This window comes from Bombina bombina, chromosome 3 (genome assembly GCF_027579735.1).
Source record: "Bombina bombina isolate aBomBom1 chromosome 3, aBomBom1.pri, whole genome shotgun sequence".
NCBI lineage: Eukaryota > Metazoa > Chordata > Amphibia > Anura > Bombinatoridae > Bombina > Bombina bombina.
Window position 1 is genome coordinate 665407899 of NC_069501.1, and position 25297 is coordinate 665433195.

The following is a 25297-nucleotide window of genomic DNA, read 5'->3' on the forward strand; positions in this document are numbered from 1 at the left end:
TTCTCATTTTAATTTATTAAAGGGACCTCCTGTCGTAACAACGCTATTATGAATAAATTTATTTGTACTACTCCTAAATGAAATTCTTTGCTTTTGTTAACACTATATATCTAATGATAAAAATATGTGTAAAATGAATATACTAAATATAATATTAAAAAGGTTTATTCTAAAGAATAATACATCATAAATAAGGAATGACTAAATCCTGCATATTTTAAAATAAACTCTATTGCACTATCTGAATCAGTTTGGCGAACTATTCCGTTCCTATTTTCTATATCTCTTTAGAGGTGTAAATCCTATACATGTTGTTTCTAAGTGCAACCATCTCTATAATGATGGTATCTACACTGCGATGTACTCTACAATTAAAGGGATTTTTTACAACTCTTAATACGATATTTAGATTCAGTGTCTGCATTCTAATTATATACATATAATATGTATCTGAATCCTATACTGAAATAAAACATTAATTTATTATAACAATTATACACTTAAATAGTGATATATACAGTGAACATTTTATGAATAATACTAATTCTGTACCCCCAATTACTAGTGAATAGAGTTCCCTCCTAAATTCAAAAAAAATATATATAGACTATGGTCATGGTACTATAAATAATATTACTACCCATCCGTGTAGAAGAATAGTGTGTCTTATATAAAAATATAATATGTGTAGAAAAATAGTGTGTCTTATGTAAAAATATAATATGAAGTAAAAGACCATTAATGGTCAAAGTGCTAAAACTATAAGTTGTGATTTTGGGATCACCAATGGTTTCTGATGTGTGAATATATAAATAATCAAATAATAACAGTGATATGTGAGGTGTATCTACCTAATACTGCTGCAAGTAATAATTAACCTTATATGTGTGATACTGATAATACAAGGTGTGTATATAATGAAATATAAATACTGTGTACACTTCCAAGAATTATTGATAATGTGAACTAATATATGTACTTCTATGTGTGTAACTAATATAGGACTTGTCCCCAATCTAAATCTATAATATATATGTAATAATGATAAAGTATATGGGGGGATAACAACATCAGTAAAAAAGAAGTGAATGTAACCATGAAATTACTAAAATAATATATAAATTAAAATTAAAAAGCAGCAGAGTCAATGACTTCGTTGAGACCATCTGGAAAAAGTGATCCAAATTTATGGATCCAAAAAGTCTCTCTTTGACGAAGCTTAATGAATCTATTATATTTGTTGGAGGGTAAAATGCTTTCAATGGGGGCGATTTTGAAACTACATGGTTCCCCCTTATGTTCTTGTATGTGGTGTCTTGAGACACTATGTTTATCAGATTCATGTCGAATGTTTCTGAAATGTTCACTCCATCTGGTGCGGATGTTACGTATTGTGCGCCCTAGGTACTGTATCCCACATTTGCAGGATAACACATAGATGACAAAAGATGAGCTACATGTGAGGTATTGTCCTATCTGATATGACCTTCCTGTCGTATGTGCTGTAATCTTTTTTGCTCCATGGGTTATATATTGACACATATAGCATCTTGATTTGCCACATCTAAAAACACCTTTATGGCCCATTTTTCTATTATTATTATTTCTATTATTCGATGTATCTTTAATTGCTTTTTTGGAGATGACCACTTTACTGGGCGCTAATGATTGTTTAATGTTAGGCGCTCTCCTATATACAATGCTAGGGGTAGGATTTAAGTTTCTTTTCAGTATGGGATCTTTAAGTAAAATGGGCCAGTGTTTTTGTAAAGTCTTTCTTATAAGTTTATGATTAGAGTTAAATTGAGTAACGAACAGGGGTTGTTCTTTCATATTATTTACCTTTGGTGTCTGAATATTATTGTGATTTTTATTGGAATTAAGTATTGAAACCCTATCTCTCTCACAAGCCTTCCTATATCCATTGTTAATGACTTCTAGGGGGTACCCTTTTTCTCTGAATCTTTCTATTAGAATTTGTGACTGCTCATGAAATGTATCGTCTGAACTACAGTTCCGTTTTATACGGCAAAACTGACTGAACGGAATATTATTCTTCCATTGTGAATAATGGTTACTAGAGTAATGTAAAAAATTATTGCAATCCACAGTCTTAAAATATGTACAAGTACAGATATCATGATTTCTATCAAAAGAAAGGTTAAGATCTAAAAATTCAATTCTGTCTGGTTGCACATTGGAAGTGAACTGGATGCCCATATCATTGTTGTTTAAAAATGTACAAAAACAGTGTGCATCATCAATGGTCCCTTTAAAAACAAATAAAAGGTCATCTATGTAGCGGCCATAGTACACCAGGTTGCCCCACCAGTTAGAGTTATATATGTATCTATTTTCAAAATAACCCATAAAAAGATTTGCGAAACTGGGGGCAAACCTGGTGCCCATGGCCGTACCTTTAATTTGTAGGTAAAATTCATCTAAAAACTTAAAATAATTATGTTTTAAAATAAATTCAATAAGACTAAGCAAGTATTCCTTTTGTTTGGCAGGCATGTATAAGTCATCCTCCAAAAAATGTCTCACTGTAGATATGCCTAATTCATGAGATATGTTTGAATATAAAGCACTCACATCTGCAGTTACCCAAATAGAATCTTTATCACATTTAACCCCTTCAAGTTTTTGTAATAAATCTGTAGTATCACGAATATATGATGAAAGATTTTGAACATATTTCTGTAAGTAGCTATCTATATATCCTGATAATTTATCCGTAAGGCTATTCATGCCTGCGATAATGGGCCTTCCTGGGGGTTGTGCAGGGTTCTTATGGATTTTTGGAAGATGGTAGTAGTAAGGGATAGAGGGATGTGAAGGAGTAAGATATTTCCTTTCTTTAGAATTAAGTATTCCATCACTACTACCATCTTCCAGTATCCGCAATAGTTTTTTCAAAAAGGTTTGTGTGGGGTCCACCTCTAGTTTTCTATAATATTCTGTGTTATGAAGAATATTCTGTGCTTCACTGACATAATCTGTATAGTCTTGAAGCACTATACCTCCCCCCTTATAGATCTGCCTCCGGTCACTTAGGAACTAAGAGGGCATTCACAGGAGAACAGTGCAGCACCATCGGCAGCAACTGGTGTTGCTTACATCATTTGGACATTATATATATGGACATTACACATTCTTTTGGGACAGAATATTAATTGTTGCATCGTCTGTATGGTGAGAGTCCATGATCCGTTCATAACCATTCGTATATATTGCTTGTCATTGTCTACATTATTAATTATTATTTTTTATTATTTTTTGTTTTTTATTACTTAGTTGTCATAGCGCCCTCTTGTGTGTCTATCACACGTATATTTTTATTCTTTTTATCCATTTTATTGGTATTGAGAGGTGCAGCTGGTCTTTCATCCATTCATTTATGTTAGATTCACGTTAGATTCACTGATTATTTTAGCGCCCTCTAGCGTCTAAGGCTACAGTTGTTTATCAGTTTTGGTTTACATCACTTAGTATAAGTTTTGTATTAGAGGAGCAGCTTTCATAATTTGATGTATTATAGCCTTATATAGTGAATTGTATTTTTGGTATATCACCTAGAATATAACTCTATATATCCAAAGGGGTGTACATAACACATAACATATAGTATATCAATATGTTATCGGCCAAAGAAAGAGTGAGTAGAAGGAATTCATTTAATCCTCCAATATCTGCAGAAGGAGACAGTCAGGGTCCCCTTGAGATTAAAAGCATAAATACTCTATTCTCTAAATTGGGTGATTTACTCAAAAATGAACATAGGCATTGGTGGGACTTAGATTGTCTTAAAAAATATAAAGAAAAAAGACAAATCCCTAGGGGTCTTAGGATCTTTAAGCATTGCTCATTCAAAAATGACCCTGAGCTAACCAAGAAATGGTATGAAATCTTGGATGAATCCTCTTTTAATCTAATAGACCTGTTGATTGATCACAGACAGAAACTGGTCGATGCTCTAGAGATAGAGATAGACACAGTTCAAAAAGAATTAGAACCTATGAAAGAACATTCAGAATACAATAGGTTAAATACAGAGACCATAAAAACAGTGGATGACTATCAAAATGAGATCATCAGAATAAAAAATGGAAAATTTAAGAGGGATGAAGAAGATTATTCTGAGGGGATTGTATATTCCTATAATAAGAAAACACAAGATAAGAAAGAGACCAGTAATGGTTGGACAGTGGTACAACACAACAAAAATCGGAATTTTAATAACAACAAAAATCCGAATCATAATAGAAATCCACCCTCCAACCATTATAAGAATACTTCTACATTACAACAAGGTCACTATAGAAGTAGAGATGAACACCAGAACAGCAATTTTTATTATGGTGCAAAGGGTAATCAATACAATTATCAATATGATAATTATAGGACTAATACATATATTGACAAATCATTTTCTAACCCCAACCTCATTCCATTACACAATAGATATGAGCCACTCCAGACTAATTCTAATAAAGATAACTATAGGAGTCCTCAGTATGATAATTCTACAGGGCCTAAAGTAAAGGGAAATGGCAATCAACAAAGGGTCGAGTTACCATCCACATCTAATGATGATTTTTTAGGGGTGCGCAATCTGGCACCACTATGGAGGAGAAACCCAGGCCCCCAAAATACACCAAATCCACCACAAAACCCTCAAAAAAAGAAAAGACCCTTTCCAAACGGGGAAGACGAGGGAGAGGGCACTCCTCAAAAAAAGAGCAACTACAGAAATTAAAAAAAGGGATTTTTAATCTATCTTCTCATCAGCTTTCTGATGATGAGGTAAGAATACTAGGGCGAGGCTTGTCCTTTTGTCCACCCAACCCACACAAAATTTTTGATTTGTTCGTAGATCTAAATAAATATACAAGAAAACTGGCCTTACAAAGATATTTTTCGTTAAAAACACTCAAAAGGAAAAACATTTCTGGCACACCCATTCTTACCAACAACATGAATAGTCAGACTCTAATGCAAACTATATACATAGAACCTGACATGCTAGCGGAAGAACTATTTGAGGGATATGTCCATACCTCTCTCGCCCCCCCCCTCTAGCTTTAATCCACCTAAAGATGACGTAACATACATCGATCTATTCCAACAGCTAGTTATGGAGGATCTAGAGAAAATCCCCAAATTTCCTAAAGGTCACAAGAAACTTTGGCCACATGAGTATAGAGCCTTACAGTCGCTTGCCAATGATCCCACTCTGGTGATCAGGCAGGCAGACAAGGGGGGAGGTATAGTGCTTCAAGACTATACAGATTATGTCAGTGAAGCACAGAATATTCTTCATAACACAGAATATTATAGAAAACTAGAGGTGGACCCCACACAAACCTTTTTGAAAAAACTATTGCGGATACTGGAAGATGGTAGTAGTGATGGAATACTTAATTCTAAAGAAAGGAAATATCTTACTCCTTCACATCCCTCTATCCCTTACTACTACCATCTTCCAAAAATCCATAAGAACCCTGCACAACCCCCAGGAAGGCCCATTATCGCAGGCATGAATAGCCTTACGGATAAATTATCAGGATATATAGATAGCTACTTACAGAAATATGTTCAAAATCTTTCATCATATATTCGTGATACTACAGATTTATTACAAAAACTTGAAGGGGTTAAATGTGATAAAGATTCTATTTGGGTAACTGCAGATGTGAGTGCTTTATATTCAAACATATCTCATGAATTAGGCATATCTACAGTGAGACATTTTTTGGAGGATGACTTATACATGCCTGCCAAACAAAAGGAATACTTGCTTAGTCTTATTGAATTTATTTTAAAACATAATTATTTTAAGTTTTTAGATGAATTTTACCTACAAATTAAAGGTACGGCCATGGGCACCAGGTTTGCCCCCAGTTTCGCAAATCTTTTTATGGGTTATTTTGAAAATAGATACATATATAACTCTAACTGGTGGGGCAACCTGGTGTACTATGGCCGCTACATAGATGACCTTTTATTTGTTTTTAAAGGGACCATTGATGATGCACACTGTTTTTGTACATTTTTAAACAACAATGATATGGGCATCCAGTTCACTTCCAATGTGCAACCAGACAGAATTGAATTTTTAGATCTTAACCTTTCTTTTGATAGAAATCATGATATCTGTACTTGTACATATTTTAAGACTGTGGATTGCAATAATTTTTTACATTACTCTAGTAACCATTATTCACAATGGAAGAATAATATTCCGTTCAGTCAGTTTTGCCGTATAAAACGGAACTGTAGTTCAGACGATACATTTCATGAGCAGTCACAAATTCTAATAGAAAGATTCAGAGAAAAAGGGTACCCCCTAGAAGTCATTAACAATGGATATAGGAAGGCTTGTGAGAGAGATAGGGTTTCAATACTTAATTCCAATAAAAATCACAATAATATTCAGACACCAAAGGTAAATAATATGAAAGAACAACCCCTGTTCGTTACTCAATTTAACTCTAATCATAAACTTATAAGAAAGACTTTACAAAAACACTGGCCCATTTTACTTAAAGATCCCATACTGAAAAGAAACTTAAATCCTACCCCTAGCATTGTATATAGGAGAGCGCCTAACATTAAACAATCATTAGCGCCCAGTAAAGTGGTCATCTCCAAAAAAGCAATTAAAGATACATCGAATAATAGAAATAATAATAATAGAAAAATGGGCCATAAAGGTGTTTTTAGATGTGGCAAATCAAGATGCTATATGTGTCAATATATAACCCATGGAGCAAAAAAGATTACAGCACATACGACAGGAAGGTCATATCAGATAGGACAATACCTCACATGTAGCTCATCTTTTGTCATCTATGTGTTATCCTGCAAATGTGGGATACAGTACCTAGGGCGCACAATACGTAACATCCGCACCAGATGGAGTGAACATTTCAGAAACATTCGACATGAATCTGATAAACATAGTGTCTCAAGACACCACATACAAGAACATAAGGGGGAACCATGTAGTTTCAAAATCGCCCCCATTGAAAGCATTTTACCCTCCAACAAATATAATAGATTCATTAAGCTTCGTCAAAGAGAGACTTTTTGGATCCATAAATTTGGATCACTTTTTCCAGATGGTCTCAACGAAGTCATTGACTCTGCTGCTTTTTAATTTTAATTTATATATTATTTTAGTAATTTCATGGTTACATTCACTTCTTTTTTACTGATGTTGTTATCCCCCCATATACTTTATCATTATTACATATATATTATAGATTTAGATTGGGGACAAGTCCTATATTAGTTACACACATAGAAGTACATATATTAGTTCACATTATCAATAATTCTTGGAAGTGTACACAGTATTTATATTTCATTATATACACACCTTGTATTATCAGTATCACACATATAAGGTTAATTATTACTTGCAGCAGTATTAGGTAGATACACCTCACATATCACTGTTATTATTTGATTATTTATATATTCACACATCAGAAACCATTGGTGATCCCAAAATCACAACTTATAGTTTTAGCACTTTGACCATTAATGGTCTTTTACTTCATATTATATTTTTACATAAGACACACTATTTTTCTACACATATTATATTTTTATATAAGACACACTATTCTTCTACACGGATGGGTAGTAATATTATTTATAGTACCATGACCATAGTCTATATATATTTTTTTTGAATTTAGGAGGGAACTCTATTCACTAGTAATTGGGGGTACAGAATTAGTATTATTCATAAAATGTTCACTGTATATATCACTATTTAAGTGTATAATTGTTATAATAAATTAATGTTTTATTTCAGTATAGGATTCAGATACATATTATATGTATATAATTAGAATGCAGACACTGAATCTAAATATCGTATTAAGAGTTGTAAAAAATCCCTTTAATTGTAGAGTACATCGCAGTGTAGATACCATCATTATAGAGATGGTTGCACTTAGAAACAACATGTATAGGATTTACACCTCTAAAGAGATATAGAAAATAGGAACGGAATAGTTCGCCAAACTGATTCAGATAGTGCAATAGAGTTTATTTTAAAATATGCAGGATTTAGTCATTCCTTATTTATGATGTATTATTCTTTAGAATAAACCTTTTTAATATTATATTTAGTATATTCATTTTACACATATTTTTATCATTAGATATATAGTGTTAACAAAAGCAAAGAATTTCATTTAGGAGTAGTACAAATAAATTTATTCATAATAGCGTTGTTACGACAGGAGGTCCCTTTAATAAATTAAAATGAGAAAATCGTATACCATTTCGAGAATATATATATCATCTAGATAGATATTTAATGCATCATATCCAAGTATTTGATAGTGGAAATTTAATTTCATATGAAGCCCATTATCAATATATATAGGTACTATTTAGTTCTTAGCTTGGTTACACATTGGAAGCGAAATCGAGAGATTTTATTAATCGCCACTTTTTGGAGGCCCGTTTTGAGGAGGAAATGTGCAGGAAGCTCGCAATATTAAGTAGACAACTATATTGTTACGTTTTATGATTATACCATTGTTTTTTATGATTATACCATTGTTTGTAACTTGTTGGATACATGTATCTATTCAAATTATGTTACTAAGTATCAGCTGGATGTGTTTCAACAGCCAATGGCTGACAGCTACACGCCTATTGGGTCTGATGGGGGGAGGGAGGATTTGGTAATGAGCGGCAATATATAGCCGATTCAAATGTTTATACAAATATGCCTGAAGAAACGGCCCATAAGCAGCCGAGAAACGCGTAGCAAAGAATATATACCTGATATCTATTTGTGGAATCTGTATGGTTGTTGTTTTTAACACTGATTAAAATCTATTTTTTATACCATCGCATATGATTCCATGATAAGTATATCCTCATTACCAATCCTTGGGAGCTAGTCCGTTACCAGTTCCTGCTGGTGCTGGAGATCAGCACTAAAGAGACACAGCGGCTCAGACTTTGACGATTACCACAGCGAGAGAGTGCACCGGAGAGAGCTAGCTGGCTTGCTCTGATAGCCAGTCTGCGCCTACCAGCACATTGGTGTGCTAAGTCAAAGTGTGAGTACCCTGGGCATAGTATACTTGTACAGGGGGGTTTATATCACACTGGATACACACATTTGTCGCTTCTGTTTCCCCTCCACCCCTATAGATCTGCCTCCGGTCACTTAGGAACTAAGAGGGCATTCACAGGAGAACAGTGCAGCACCATCGGCAGCAACTGGTGTTGCTTACATCATTTGGACATTATATATATGGACATTACACATTCTTTTGGGACAGAATATTAATTGTTGCATCGTCTGTATGGTGAGAGTCCATGATCCGTTCATAACCATTCGTATATATTGCTTGTCATTGTCTACATTATTAATTATTATTTTTTATTATTTTTTGTTTTTTATTACTTAGTTGTCATAGCGCCCTCTTGTGTGTCTATCACACGTATATTTTTATTCTTTTTATCCATTTTATTGGTATTGAGAGGTGCAGCTGGTCTTTCATCCATTCATTTATGTTAGATTCACGTTAGATTCACTGATTATTTTAGCGCCCTCTAGCGTCTAAGGCTACAGTTGTTTATCAGTTTTGGTTTACATCACTTAGTATAAGTTTTGTATTAGAGGAGCAGCTTTCATAATTTGATGTATTATAGCCTTATATAGTGAATTGTATTTTTGGTATATCACCTAGAATATAACTCTATATATCCAAAGGGGTGTACATAACACATAACATATAGTATATCAATATGTTATCGGCCAAAGAAAGAGTGAGTAGAAGGAATTCATTTAATCCTCCAATATCTGCAGAAGGAGACAGTCAGGGTCCCCTTGAGATTAAAAGCATAAATACTCTATTCTCTAAATTGGGTGATTTACTCAAAAATGAACATAGGCATTGGTGGGACTTAGATTGTCTTAAAAAATATAAAGAAAAAAGACAAATCCCTAGGGGTCTTAGGATCTTTAAGCATTGCTCATTCAAAAATGACCCTGAGCTAACCAAGAAATGGTATGAAATCTTGGATGAATCCTCTTTTAATCTAATAGACCTGTTGATTGATCACAGACAGAAACTGGTCGATGCTCTAGAGATAGAGATAGACACAGTTCAAAAAGAATTAGAACCTATGAAAGAACATTCAGAATACAATAGGTTAAATACAGAGACCATAAAAACAGTGGATGACTATCAAAATGAGATCATCAGAATAAAAAATGGAAAATTTAAGAGGGATGAAGAAGATTATTCTGAGGGGATTGTATATTCCTATAATAAGAAAACACAAGATAAGAAAGAGACCAGTAATGGTTGGACAGTGGTACAACACAACAAAAATCGGAATTTTAATAACAACAAAAATCCGAATCATAATAGAAATCCACCCTCCAACCATTATAAGAATACTTCTACATTACAACAAGGTCACTATAGAAGTAGAGATGAACACCAGAACAGCAATTTTTATTATGGTGCAAAGGGTAATCAATACAATTATCAATATGATAATTATAGGACTAATACATATATTGACAAATCATTTTCTAACCCCAACCTCATTCCATTACACAATAGATATGAGCCACTCCAGACTAATTCTAATAAAGATAACTATAGGAGTCCTCAGTATGATAATTCTACAGGGCCTAAAGTAAAGGGAAATGGCAATCAACAAAGGGTCGAGTTACCATCCACATCTAATGATGATTTTTTAGGGGTGCGCAATCTGGCACCACTATGGAGGAGAAACCCAGGCCCCCAAAATACACCAAATCCACCACAAAACCCTCAAAAAAAGAAAAGACCCTTTCCAAACGGGGAAGACGAGGGAGAGGGCACTCCTCAAAAAAAGAGCAACTACAGAAATTAAAAAAAGGGATTTTTAATCTATCTTCTCATCAGCTTTCTGATGATGAGGTAAGAATACTAGGGCGAGGCTTGTCCTTTTGTCCACCCAACCCACACAAAATTTTTGATTTGTTCGTAGATCTAAATAAATATACAAGAAAACTGGCCTTACAAAGATATTTTTCGTTAAAAACACTCAAAAGGAAAAACATTTCTGGCACACCCATTCTTACCAACAACATGAATAGTCAGACTCTAATGCAAACTATATACATAGAACCTGACATGCTAGCGGAAGAACTATTTGAGGGATATGTCCATACCTCTCTCGCCCCCCCCTCTAGCTTTAATCCACCTAAAGATGACGTAACATACATCGATCTATTCCAACAGCTAGTTATGGAGGATCTAGAGAAAATCCCCAAATTTCCTAAAGGTCACAAGAAACTTTGGCCACATGAGTATAGAGCCTTACAGTCGCTTGCCAATGATCCCACTCTGGTGATCAGGCAGGCAGACAAGGGGGGAGGTATAGTGCTTCAAGACTATACAGATTATGTCAGTGAAGCACAGAATATTCTTCATAACACAGAATATTATAGAAAACTAGAGGTGGACCCCACACAAACCTTTTTGAAAAAACTATTGCGGATACTGGAAGATGGTAGTAGTGATGGAATACTTAATTCTAAAGAAAGGAAATATCTTACTCCTTCACATCCCTCTATCCCTTACTACTACCATCTTCCAAAAATCCATAAGAACCCTGCACAACCCCCAGGAAGGCCCATTATCGCAGGCATGAATAGCCTTACGGATAAATTATCAGGATATATAGATAGCTACTTACAGAAATATGTTCAAAATCTTTCATCATATATTCGTGATACTACAGATTTATTACAAAAACTTGAAGGGGTTAAATGTGATAAAGATTCTATTTGGGTAACTGCAGATGTGAGTGCTTTATATTCAAACATATCTCATGAATTAGGCATATCTACAGTGAGACATTTTTTGGAGGATGACTTATACATGCCTGCCAAACAAAAGGAATACTTGCTTAGTCTTATTGAATTTATTTTAAAACATAATTATTTTAAGTTTTTAGATGAATTTTACCTACAAATTAAAGGTACGGCCATGGGCACCAGGTTTGCCCCCAGTTTCGCAAATCTTTTTATGGGTTATTTTGAAAATAGATACATATATAACTCTAACTGGTGGGGCAACCTGGTGTACTATGGCCGCTACATAGATGACCTTTTATTTGTTTTTAAAGGGACCATTGATGATGCACACTGTTTTTGTACATTTTTAAACAACAATGATATGGGCATCCAGTTCACTTCCAATGTGCAACCAGACAGAATTGAATTTTTAGATCTTAACCTTTCTTTTGATAGAAATCATGATATCTGTACTTGTACATATTTTAAGACTGTGGATTGCAATAATTTTTTACATTACTCTAGTAACCATTATTCACAATGGAAGAATAATATTCCGTTCAGTCAGTTTTGCCGTATAAAACGGAACTGTAGTTCAGACGATACATTTCATGAGCAGTCACAAATTCTAATAGAAAGATTCAGAGAAAAAGGGTACCCCCTAGAAGTCATTAACAATGGATATAGGAAGGCTTGTGAGAGAGATAGGGTTTCAATACTTAATTCCAATAAAAATCACAATAATATTCAGACACCAAAGGTAAATAATATGAAAGAACAACCCCTGTTCGTTACTCAATTTAACTCTAATCATAAACTTATAAGAAAGACTTTACAAAAACACTGGCCCATTTTACTTAAAGATCCCATACTGAAAAGAAACTTAAATCCTACCCCTAGCATTGTATATAGGAGAGCGCCTAACATTAAACAATCATTAGCGCCCAGTAAAGTGGTCATCTCCAAAAAAGCAATTAAAGATACATCGAATAATAGAAATAATAATAATAGAAAAATGGGCCATAAAGGTGTTTTTAGATGTGGCAAATCAAGATGCTATATGTGTCAATATATAACCCATGGAGCAAAAAAGATTACAGCACATACGACAGGAAGGTCATATCAGATAGGACAATACCTCACATGTAGCTCATCTTTTGTCATCTATGTGTTATCCTGCAAATGTGGGATACAGTACCTAGGGCGCACAATACGTAACATCCGCACCAGATGGAGTGAACATTTCAGAAACATTCGACATGAATCTGATAAACATAGTGTCTCAAGACACCACATACAAGAACATAAGGGGGAACCATGTAGTTTTAAAATCGCCCCCATTGAAAGCATTTTACCCTCCAACAAATATAATAGATTCATTAAGCTTCGTCAAAGAGAGACTTTTTGGATCCATAAATTTGGATCACTTTTTCCAGATGGTCTCAACGAAGTCATTGACTCTGCTGCTTTTTAATTTTAATTTATATATTATTTTAGTAATTTCATGGTTACATTCACTTCTTTTTTACTGATGTTGTTATCCCCCCATATACTTTATCATTATTACATATATATTATAGATTTAGATTGGGGACAAGTCCTATATTAGTTACACACATAGAAGTACATATATTAGTTCACATTATCAATAATTCTTGGAAGTGTACACAGTATTTATATTTCATTATATACACACCTTGTATTATCAGTATCACACATATAAGGTTAATTATTACTTGCAGCAGTATTAGGTAGATACACCTCACATATCACTGTTATTATTTGATTATTTATATATTCACACATCAGAAACCATTGGTGATCCCAAAATCACAACTTATAGTTTTAGCACTTTGACCATTAATGGTCTTTTACTTCATATTATATTTTTACATAAGACACACTATTTTTCTACACATATTATATTTTTATATAAGACACACTATTCTTCTACACGGATGGGTAGTAATATTATTTATAGTACCATGACCATAGTCTATATATATTTTTTTTGAATTTAGGAGGGAACTCTATTCACTAGTAATTGGGGGTACAGAATTAGTATTATTCATAAAATGTTCACTGTATATATCACTATTTAAGTGTATAATTGTTATAATAAATTAATGTTTTATTTCAGTATAGGATTCAGATACATATTATATGTATATAATTAGAATGCAGACACTGAATCTAAATATCGTATTAAGAGTTGTAAAAAATCCCTTTAATTGTAGAGTACATCGCAGTGTAGATACCATCATTATAGAGATGGTTGCACTTAGAAACAACATGTATAGGATTTACACCTCTAAAGAGATATAGAAAATAGGAACGGAATAGTTCGCCAAACTGATTCAGATAGTGCAATAGAGTTTATTTTAAAATATGCAGGATTTAGTCATTCCTTATTTATGATGTATTATTCTTTAGAATAAACCTTTTTAATATTATATTTAGTATATTCATTTTACACATATTTTTATCATTAGATATATAGTGTTAACAAAAGCAAAGAATTTCATTTAGGAGTAGTACAAATAAATTTATTCATAATAGCGTTGTTACGACAGGAGGTCCCTTTAATAAATTAAAATGAGAAAATCGTATACCATTTCGAGAATATATATATCATCTAGATAGATATTTAATGCATCATATCCAAGTATTTGATAGTGGAAATTTAATTTCATATGAAGCCCATTATCAATATATATAGGTACTATTTAGTTCTTAGCTTGGTTACACATTGGAAGCGAAATCGAGAGATTTTATTAATCGCCACTTTTTGGAGGCCCGTTTTGAGGAGGAAATGTGCAGGAAGCTCGCAATATTAAGTAGACAACTATATTGTTACGTTTTATGATTATACCATTGTTTTTTATGATTATACCATTGTTTGTAACTTGTTGGATACATGTATCTATTCAAATTATGTTACTAAGTATCAGCTGGATGTGTTTCAACAGCCAATGGCTGACAGCTACACGCCTATTGGGTCTGATGGGGGGAGGGAGGATTTGGTAATGAGCGGCAATATATAGCCGATTCAAATGTTTATACAAATATGCCTGAAGAAACGGCCCATAAGCAGCCGAGAAACGCGTAGCAAAGAATATATACCTGATATCTATTTGTGGAATCTGTATGGTTGTTGTTTTTAACACTGATTAAAATCTATTTTTTATACCATCGCATATGATTCCATGATAAGTATATCCTCATTACCAATCCTTGGGAGCTAGTCCGTTACCAGTTCCTGCTGGTGCTGGAGATCAGCACTAAAGAGACACAGCGGCTCAGACTTTGACGATTACCACAGCGAGAGAGTGCACCGGAGAGAGCTAGCTGGCTTGCTCTGATAGCCAGTCTGCGCCTACCAGCACATTGGTGTGCTAAGTCAAAGTGTGAGTACCCTGGGCATAGTATACTTGTACAGGGGGGTTTATATCACACTGGATACACACATTTGTCGCTTCTGTTTCCCCTCCACCCCTATAGATCTGCCTCCGGTCACTTAGGAACTAAGAGGGCATTCACAGGAGAACAGTGCAGCACCATCGGCAGCAACTGGTGTTGCTTACATCATTTGGACATTATATATATGGACATTACACATTCTTTTGGGACAGAATATTAATTGTTGCATCGTCTGTATGGTGAGAGTCCATGATCCGTTCATAACCATTCGTATATATTGCTTGTCATTGTCTACATTATTAATTATTATTTTTTATTATTTTTTGTTTTTTATTACTTAGTTGTCATAGCGCCCTCTTGTGTGTCTATCACACGTATATTTTTATTCTTTTTATCCATTTTATTGGTATTGAGAGGTGCAGCTGGTCTTTCATCCATTCATTTATGTTAGATTCACGTTAGATTCACTGATTATTTTAGCGCCCTCTAGCGTCTAAGGCTACAGTTGTTTATCAGTTTAAGTAAATTAATAAAACTGTTCAAAATTGATCAAGCAGGTATTTTCAATTAACCACTTTGAAACATTTATTGGAAGCCAGGAACAGCTTTGGAAATAAAGTAAACTTCCTCTCTCCGCCCTCCAACAGAGAAAGCGTTAAAGAGATTGTAAAGTTGAATGATTTAAAGTCCATTATTTAAAAATACTCTTAAAAACATGGACACTTTAAGTCATTAAACTAAACTAAAATACTTGCCTTTGTGTTACGGTGAACTTACCGCTGATCCTCCGCCCGCATCTTCTTCAGTATTTAGCATATCGTTGACGATCCAGCATCAATCTACTCAATACTGAAGGAGATGCGGGCGGCGGATCGTCTGTGTTTATAGTAACAAAAAAGTAAGTATTTTAAAAAAGAAGCGTAATTGTAAAGTTTAATGCGTTAAAGTGCCCATGTTTTTTTAATTACTGGGCTTTAAATCATTCAACTTTACAATCACTTTAAGAGAAATTAAAGTTTATGATCTAAAACCTTTATCATATGGGAGCAGCACTTAACCCTTTAAGGACACAGCTTTCAGTTTGCTCAATTGTTTTAGGACGGAAAAATTCTGTCATATGTCCTTAAGAGGTTAAATAGGCATGAAACCCAAAATGTTTATTTCATGATTTAGCTAGAGAACACAATTTTAAATAACGTTCCAATTTATTTCTGTTACTTAAAGGGACATGCCACCCACATTTTTTCTTTTATGATTTAGAAAGAGAATGCAATTTTAAACATCTTTCTAATTTACTTATATTATCTAATTTGTTTTATTCTCTTGATATTCTTTGATGAAAAGCATATCTAGATATGCTCACTAGCTGCTGATTGGTTGCTGCACATAGAAGCCTTGTGTGATTGGCTCACCATGTGCATTGCTTTTTCTTCAACTAAGGATATCTAAAAAATGAAGCAAAATAAATAATGGAAGTAAATTGTAATGTTTAAATTTCTATTCTCTATCTGAATCATGAAAGAAAGATTTTGGGTTTAGTGGCCCTTTAATTTGTTTCATTCTTTTGGTATTCTTTGTTGTAAAAAAAGCAAAGTATTGGGTGAGCCAATAACATGAGACCTATATGTGCAGAGACCAATCAGCAGCTCCTAAGCCTACCAAAGTATTCTTTTCAACAAAGGATACCAAAAAGAAAAAAAAACTAATTAAGTAACAGAAATAAATTGCAAAGTTGTTTAAAATTGCATGCTCTTTTTGAATAATGAAAAGGGTTTAATGTCCCTTTAAAGGGACATTAAACACTAAATATATGCTAGATAGAATGATGCATTCAAAGATTAGTCTGATAATAACATGTAGATGTAATATGGACAAAATAAGTGTAATGTTTTAGTGTCTATGAAACAATGGGAGCTTTCTTGTAACTTTTATTTTTTCTATTGTGGCCAATTAGAGACAGTTATAAATAGGTTACTAGAGTTTGCAGCCAATGGCTGTGTGGAATATAACAGTATAACAGTTCAGTGTTCTGCACTTCCATTTCTAATAGGAACTCAAAAGCTCACAATGGAATGGCAGGAAAAGGAGACAAAATAAATAATGAAAGTATATTGCAGAGTTTTTTTATATATACGATTTATCATTTTATATTATCTCAAAGTATTTAATGTCCCTTTAAGTATTAAGGTTCTTTATTTTTCACCCCACATCTTCCTAAGTACATATATAGATATATTTTGGTTCAAAGGTTATAGAAATCTTTGATACAAGGTCTGTATCAAAAGTGTTTACCAGGGCAGTTAATCAAAGAAGAGTAAAATGTAGCTTTTTACAGTATTCACTCTCTCACATACATGGATAGCGAACATAGAACACTGAAACAGTGGGTTTCTAAGTTCAAAATGCATTAATATCCAGCTTAAAGTGAAGGTCTATTTTGATGAATTAGGGCCCGGGTTTTAATAAACCTATTAAAAACAAGGGCACTTTAATTCATCAAAATTGACATTTCACTGTTTTCTTCAAAAACTTACCTTTTAATCCTGGGAACCGCTCCAGCGATTCCCACGGCCGACGGAAGCCTCTGCAAACATCAGAAATGACGAATCAGGCTTCCTCCAATAACAGCTTCCGCCCCGGGGGAATCTTGGCCTGATGCAACGGTGTGATTGGAGGAAGCCGGATTCATCATTTTTGACCCGCAAAGACGGCTTGCGACGGGCGGAGGAAGTGCTGGAGCAGCTGCCAGGATTAAAAGGTAAGTTTTTGAAGAAAACAGTGACATGTCAATTTTGATGAATTAAAGTGCCCTTGTTTTTAATAGGTTTATTAAAAACCGGGCACTAATTCATCAAAATGGACCTTCACTTTAACATTTATGTTAAATAAAAAATTGTGACAATACATGCATTTGTCTATGCGAGGCACTACATATGCTTCTGTACCAAAGTGTGCAGGAATAGTGACATAACTCCAATATCACAATTTTTAGACTAGTACAGAAACACTTGCTAATTCTAAAATTAATTTGTATATTGTTTTCAAGAGAGAAACAGACGTATAATGTATCTCAATAATGATTTATAGTAACTGCACAACTTGTTTAATGCTATTTAATATTTTTGGATTCTAGGTCTTTTTTAAAGGGACACTATGCAAATTAGAAATATGTCAAAAGTTGACTGGCTGTTGCTGTATTCATGTGCTTGATCCATAAGGCCCATTTAGAGACTCTCCTATATGGGAATAAATTGTGCAAAAGAGAAACCAATTTAACAGAAATGTAAAACCATTAAACAAGGTTGGTCAATGAAATATTCTTTCAGTTCCAATCCATGTCTATTGACGTAGATCAACACAAAATAATAAAGCTAAACAATAGACTTGTGCAATCAGGTTCTTCGTTAGCACTATTTGGCTCTTTTCGGAGCCGGATTGATTCTGGTGCAAGATCACCACATTAAGATCTTTGCAAATCCAGATCTTAACGTGGTGATCTTGCACCAGAAACAATCCGGCTCCGAATAGAGCCAAATAGCACTTACTTCCGCATTTGGATCCTAACGAAGAATCTGAATGTACAAGTCTACTAAACAATACTTACTGACAGCTATAACAAGTAATATATTTAAATGGAGCAATATAAATGAACAAATGTTACCTGCAAGAGCTTGTTTCATTGTGCTGTGTGTTTGCACCTGGACTGGCAAAGATGGTATGCTTGAAAAACAGAGAAAATAAATATTGTTAACAACAAGTCCCTAAATGTTTTATAGTGCTAGTACAAGGGAAATTTCATATCTAATATAGAGGTAGGAAACCCTCTATCCAAACTGCTTGGGACCAGAAAAGGTTTGGATTTTGGAATATTTGCATCTGTAAAATGAGACAGTTTGGATAGGAGATGGGACCAAGTGTAAACAATATGTTATGTCATTAAGGCAATATTTACATGCAATAATAACATAAAGGTAGTTTTAAATAATTTTTATTACTTTTGTATACATATTACCAGGGTGGATTTGATTGAAATCAAATTGATTTAAATCACAATTTAAATCACTTCTCTGAAAGACCAATTTAAATCAATTTAAATAATGGTTTTCATTTTTAGAATAACTACGAAGCATATTTAGTTTTGAATGCTTGCCCCTCCCTCCTCACACTTAGGTCCTTGTGCAGATCTATTCAACTTCAAACAATCATCTATTCAATGAGCTTCATGAAAATCAGTAAAGGGTTAATTCTGAGTACACAGATTTACAGGGGAGCAATGGCATTAAAAGGACAGTTAAGTCAAAAAGAAACTTTCATGATTCAGAAAGAACATGATATTTTTTAACAATTTTCCAATTTACTTAATTTATCTAATGTGCTTTGTTCTCTTGGTATCCATTGTTGAAAAGTATACATAGGTAGACTCAGAATCAATGCACTACTGTGAGCTAGCTGCTTGTCACTGTCTCACCCAATGTGTCCAGCTGGGTCCCAGTAATAGAGCATTGCTCTGTCTGAAACCCAAAAGTTTCTTTCATGATTATGTCCCTCATTAAGGTCCAACGGGAGGGTAAAAAAGAAAGGCGGCCTCTAATATGAGGGCATAACAGCCTGCAAAACCTCTCTCCCGAAGACTGCTTCAGCAGAAGCAAAACCATCAAACTTGTAAAATTTGGAAAAGTATGTAAGGAGGACTAGGTAGTCGCCTTACAAATCTGATCCATAGAGGCCTAATTTTTGAAGAGCCAAGAGGAAGCCACTGCTCTCGTAGAATGAGCAGTAATCCTCTGAGGAGGCTCAAGTCCCACTGTCTCATATGCTAAGCGGAGGATAACAAACAGAGAAGAAGTTTGTCTAAATTCCTTCGTAGCCTGAAGATGGAACCTCAAGGCACGAACCACATCCAGATTATGCAGTAAACGTTCCTTCGATGAAGAAAGATTAGGACATAAGGAAGGAACCACAATTTCTTGATTGATGTTGCAATTTAACACAACCCAACTTAGCTAGTAGAACAGCCTTATCAGCATGGAACACCAGATAAGGAGGGTCGCATTGCAAGGCAGCAATCTCAGAGACTCTATGCATAGAAACAATAGCTAGTAGAAAAAGAGCCTTCCAAGACAACAACTTAATGTCAACCTCATGCATAGGCTCAAACGGAGCCCGTTGCAAAACTGTAAGAACAAGATTCAAACTCCAAGGAGGAGCATTAGATCTAAACACCGGCCTGATCCTAGTCAGAACCATAACAAAAGACTGTACATCCGGAAGCAAGCCTCTAGTGCAGTAAAACAGACAGGGACGAAATATGTCCCTTCAACGAACTAGTTGAGAGGCCCTTCTCCATTCCCTCCTGGAGAAAAGAAAGAATCCTGGCAATCTTTACTTAGTGCCAGAAAAACCACGCTCTTCACACCAGAATAAGTAGGTCCTCCACACCTTAGATAGATGCAACAAGTAACCGGCTTACGAGCTTGAATGAGAGTATCAATAACCCTCTCAGAAACCCCTCTCTTGGCTTAGACTAAGCATTCAATCTCCACGCAGTAAGCCTCAGAGAATCTAGATTTTGATGAAGAAAGGGGCCTAGTTCCAGCAGATCCCTGCGACAAGGTAACCTCCAAGGAGGAGATGACATCCCCACTTGATCAGCGAACCATATCTTTCGTGGCCACGATGGAGCAACAGATCACTGACGCCTGCTCCTGAATGGTTCGAGCCACCACTCAAGGAAGGAGTGGTAATGGCAGGAAAAAATAAATTAGATTGAACCTCCAAGGCACCGCTAATACATCTATTAGCTCCGCCCAAGGATCCCTGAACCTCGACCCATATCTGGGTAGCTTGGTATAGAGACGGGACACCATGAGATCTATCTCCGGCGTTCCCCACCTGTTGCATATCTCCGCAAACACTTCGGGATGGAGAGACCATTCCCCCGGATGAAAGGATTGTCTTCTGAGAAAATCCGCTTCCCAGATGTGCACACCCGGAATGTAGATCGCCGATAGCGAACAGTTGTGGGTCTCCACCCACTCCAGAATCTGACATACTTCCCTCATTGCTAGGGAGCTTCTTGTTCCTCCCTGATGGTTGATGTAAGCCACAAGGTTATATTGTCTGATTGGAATCAGATAAATTGGGACGAACCCAGTAGGGGCCAAGCCTTCAGAGGGAGGTTTTCTCCTGCATCCACAGGCCCTGCGCCTTCTTGGCACCCCAAACAGCTCGCCATCCTGATAGAATTTTGTCCGTAGTCACAGTCACCCAGAATGGTCATAAAGGATGTCCTTCGGGACAGGTGATCCGGACAGAGCTACCAAGAGAGCGATTCTCTCAACCGGCTTCTTGCTCTGCTTGGATCTATTCCAGGACTGAGCCGGCTTCCAAGAACTCTTGGTTTGCTCTGGCTTAGTGAAGGCATCTGACGCTGGGCTTTTATCAGAACTAAAGGAACTAACATACAAACTTTGTCCCTTAGATTTGTTCTCCTTATCTTACGGTATGAAGGCACCCTTCGCCCCTGAAACCGTGGAGATAGTCAAACAAACTCTTTCCCTTAAAAGAGATAGAAAGAGACTAGACTTAGAAGTTATATCTGTCAGAGCGCCTCACAGGCCTGAACAGAAAACCTGAAGTCTTAGCCATAGGCTAAATAATCTGCGTAATAACAGTACATATAAAAGAATTAGTAACCCAGAAGGCCGTAATTCTTTCCTGAAAAATGGCGAGGGAACCCTCCACCTCAATAATTTTCGCAAAGGAGATGCACCAAAAGGTAGCCGTTCCAGCAACTGCTGCGACAAGCGCCGCCAGTAACAGCAAATATCCCATAGGTTGATACATCCTCTTTAACAGAGTTTCCATCCTATATCCAGTGGCTCTATGAACGACGAACTATCCTCACACGGGCTAGTATTACGTGTGGCAAGCGTAAAAATAGCACCAACCAAGTAGAGATGGAAAAAAGAAAAACTGACCCTTATAAAGAGCCCGGAACCGGGATCCTTAAAAGGCAGACGACGGGAAGAGGAATCTAATCCTGTCGCACTCGTCCTTAATGATTGCCATCAAATTTAGGACCCAGAAGTTCATCTGGCAGCTCGGCCTTTGGAACCTCTAATGTAGTCAAAACCTCCCTTAGTAGAAGGCGTAAACCTTCTGTGCTAAATCTAAAAACTGGATCCTCCACAGGCGGTGTATTTCAGACAGCAGACTCCAACCCTGAAAGTTCATACTCTGAAGTTTCAGAGAGAACCTCATCCTCGGATAACTGATCAGATATATCCGACAAATTACATGATGCAACCCGGGCAGGAGTGCAAGATTTAACCTTTCGCCTGTGCTTAGCATTGTGAGGGAAAGCACTAATGGCCGCAGACACTGCCGTATGAAACTGCGCAGTAATGTCTGGTGAAAAAAGGCCCCCTCCACGTGGAGGATTAGCAGTGCAATGGGAAGTTGCATGTGTATAAAAAGATGCATGTAGGGTGTGCACCTCACTGGACGATGACTCCTCAGAGGTGGGCGGCTCAGTGGTATCAAACATGTCAATGTTATTTGATATAATCCCCTTATCAAGGCATACGGAACATAATTGAGAAGGCGGATATTCCAGAGCTCCCTCACAATATAAACAGGCATTACTCTTTGAAATAGAGGGAGAACCCTCTAATGAATCAGAATCCTCCATAGCTAAAGTACGATATGCGGAGGACTACAGAAAAAACTAACTTTATGTTAAATAAAATAAACAGCACCTTTATATGACATGGTGCGCAACGCAGGACCGTCCCTGCTATGAGAAAAAGTGTGCCAAGCTTTTAAGCTAGCAACCTTCATAGGAATCTATGCCGTGGAACAGTAACACAGTCCTTCAAGTTTGACAGATTGCAGCACCGCTTCTGACATGGACTTGAGTGAAGAAAGCAGGCAGCGAAACTCGTCAACGTTGATTGCTTAAGGAGCTGTTAATATTAGTCTGGATGGTTTCGCAGAAAGACTCTCCCTGCATCTCCAGACCCTAACATTCGTCAATGCTCTCACTGAGAGGCTGACAAGACTACTTAAAACTCTAGTCCCATAGCGAAGAGTACTACCCTCCATAAGAGACTACTCCGAATCCTAGAAGGTTGGCTTCTGTTGTCACAATCACCCAAGATGGGCTGTGAAAGCAGGACCCTGGGAGAAAAGATCCAGAGACAACCACCATTGAAGAGATCCTTGTCTCCTGCTTCAGTAGTAGCGGAGTAGAAAAAAAATGTATAATCTCTGTTCCATAGCCCGAGGATGCTTAACTGCAGAGGTCTGAGGCGAAAAACGAACCAACAGGATGATGTCCATTGTCGCCACCATCAGCCCGCTTACCTCCATGCACTAAGCCACTGATGGCCGAGAAGTGGACTGAAGGCCTAGACAAGAATCTATAATCATTGATGTCCTGACTTCTGTTAGAAAAATCACCATAGATATAGAGTCTATTATGGCTCCCAAGAAAGTTACCCTTGTACTTGGGACTAAGGAACTCTTTTCCCAAATTTACCTGCCACTTGTGAAAACGCAGGAAGGTTGTGAAATCTTGCTTGCTGGAAGAATGGTGCCTGGACTAGAATGTCATCCAGATAGGGCGCCACTGTAATGCCCCGTAAACGAAGCACCGCCAACAGCAATTCCCATACCTTTGTGAAAATTCTGGGAGTTGTGGCAAAACCGAAAGGAAGAACCATGATCTGAAAGAGTGTGTCCAGAGAAACAAACCTTAGAAACTTGAGATGAGTCTTGTGAATGGACACATGAAAGTACTCTGAGAAATTTATTTAGACTCTTGAGATCTAAAATAGGTCTGAAGGTACCCTCTTCTCGAGAACCACAAACAGATTGGAATAAAAAACCCAGACCCTGTTCCTGTAGTGGAATTGAAACCATCACTCCCAGGTCTGAGAGGCCTCCTACGCAGTGTAAGAATGCCTCTCTTTTTGTCTGGTCTGCAGATAATCTTGAAAGCAGAAACCTACCTCTGGGGGGGGAAACCTTTTCAACTCTGTAGTCTCTTTTTTTTTTTTTTTTTTTTTGATTCTCTTATCCCCCATGATATCAGAGATAAGTTCCGACAAACTAGGTCCAAACAAGGACTTACCCTTGTAAGGAATTGCTAAACGCTTAGACTTAGAGGACACATCCGCAGACCAAGGTTTAAAGCATAAGGCTCTGCGAGCTAGAGAAACCTGAAATCTTTGCTCCCAAATAGATAACTTGAAGGGAAGCATCCGTAATAAGGGAATAGCTAATTAAAAGCTTTTATCCAATCCTGAAATACATCCTGGGAAGTTCTGTCCTGATAACATCAGACAATGTATCAAACCAATATACCGCCGAGCAAGTGACGGTAGCCATGCACACAGATGGTTGTCATAAGTCCTGGTTTACATAAATTTTCTTGAGTAAACCCTCTATAGAATCCTTTGAAGGCCCAACTATCCTCTATGGGAATAGTAGTACTCTTAGCTAAAGTGGAAACTGTTCCTTTCACCTTGTGAACTGTTTGTCCAGGTCTCCGTAATAGAGCCGCCTTAACTCAAAAGCTTGGTCAGGAACCGAAAAACGATCCGTCAAGGAAGTAACCTCGAAATATTAGTTGAATGATATTGTATTGGGTACTTGTAAAGCGCGACTAATCACCCCTAAGGGTCTCAAGGCGCTGCTCACTTTATTGACCTCGGGAGGATGAAAGGCTGAGTGGACCTCGCCGGGGATGGAACCCTTGGGTTGCTACAGGGCTCAGCCACAGTGTCTTAGCAAGCTGAGCTATCTGTCCAGCATAAGAGTCGCTGTCAACCAAAGTAGCTAAAACCTCCTTAAGTAACAGACGGAGGTGCTCTAGCTTAAACCTGAAAGAAACTACTGCAGTATCAGCAGGAGGAATTATACTGTCAGAAACTGAAATCTTATTCTCAGAGACTACCAAAGTATTCTTTTCATCAGTCTAGGAGGGGACTTCTGAAATAGCAACAACCGTGATAGATGCCTCGCTCACTGAAT

At 36.3% G+C, this 25297-nt stretch overlaps 1 protein-coding gene across 3 annotated transcripts in view; it reads right to left on the minus strand.

Moving 5' to 3' along the window:
• The window catches only part of DTX2 (deltex E3 ubiquitin ligase 2), a 284538-nt gene that overhangs the window by 180257 nt on the left and 78984 nt on the right, over positions 1-25297 (minus strand). For all 3 annotated transcript variants that reach the window (XM_053707411.1, XM_053707410.1, XM_053707408.1), the window contains exon 4: positions 18921-18979. In XM_053707411.1, the coding sequence (XP_053563386.1) occupies positions 18921-18979 (59 nt within the window). The remainder of the gene's footprint in view (positions 1-18920; positions 18980-25297) is intronic.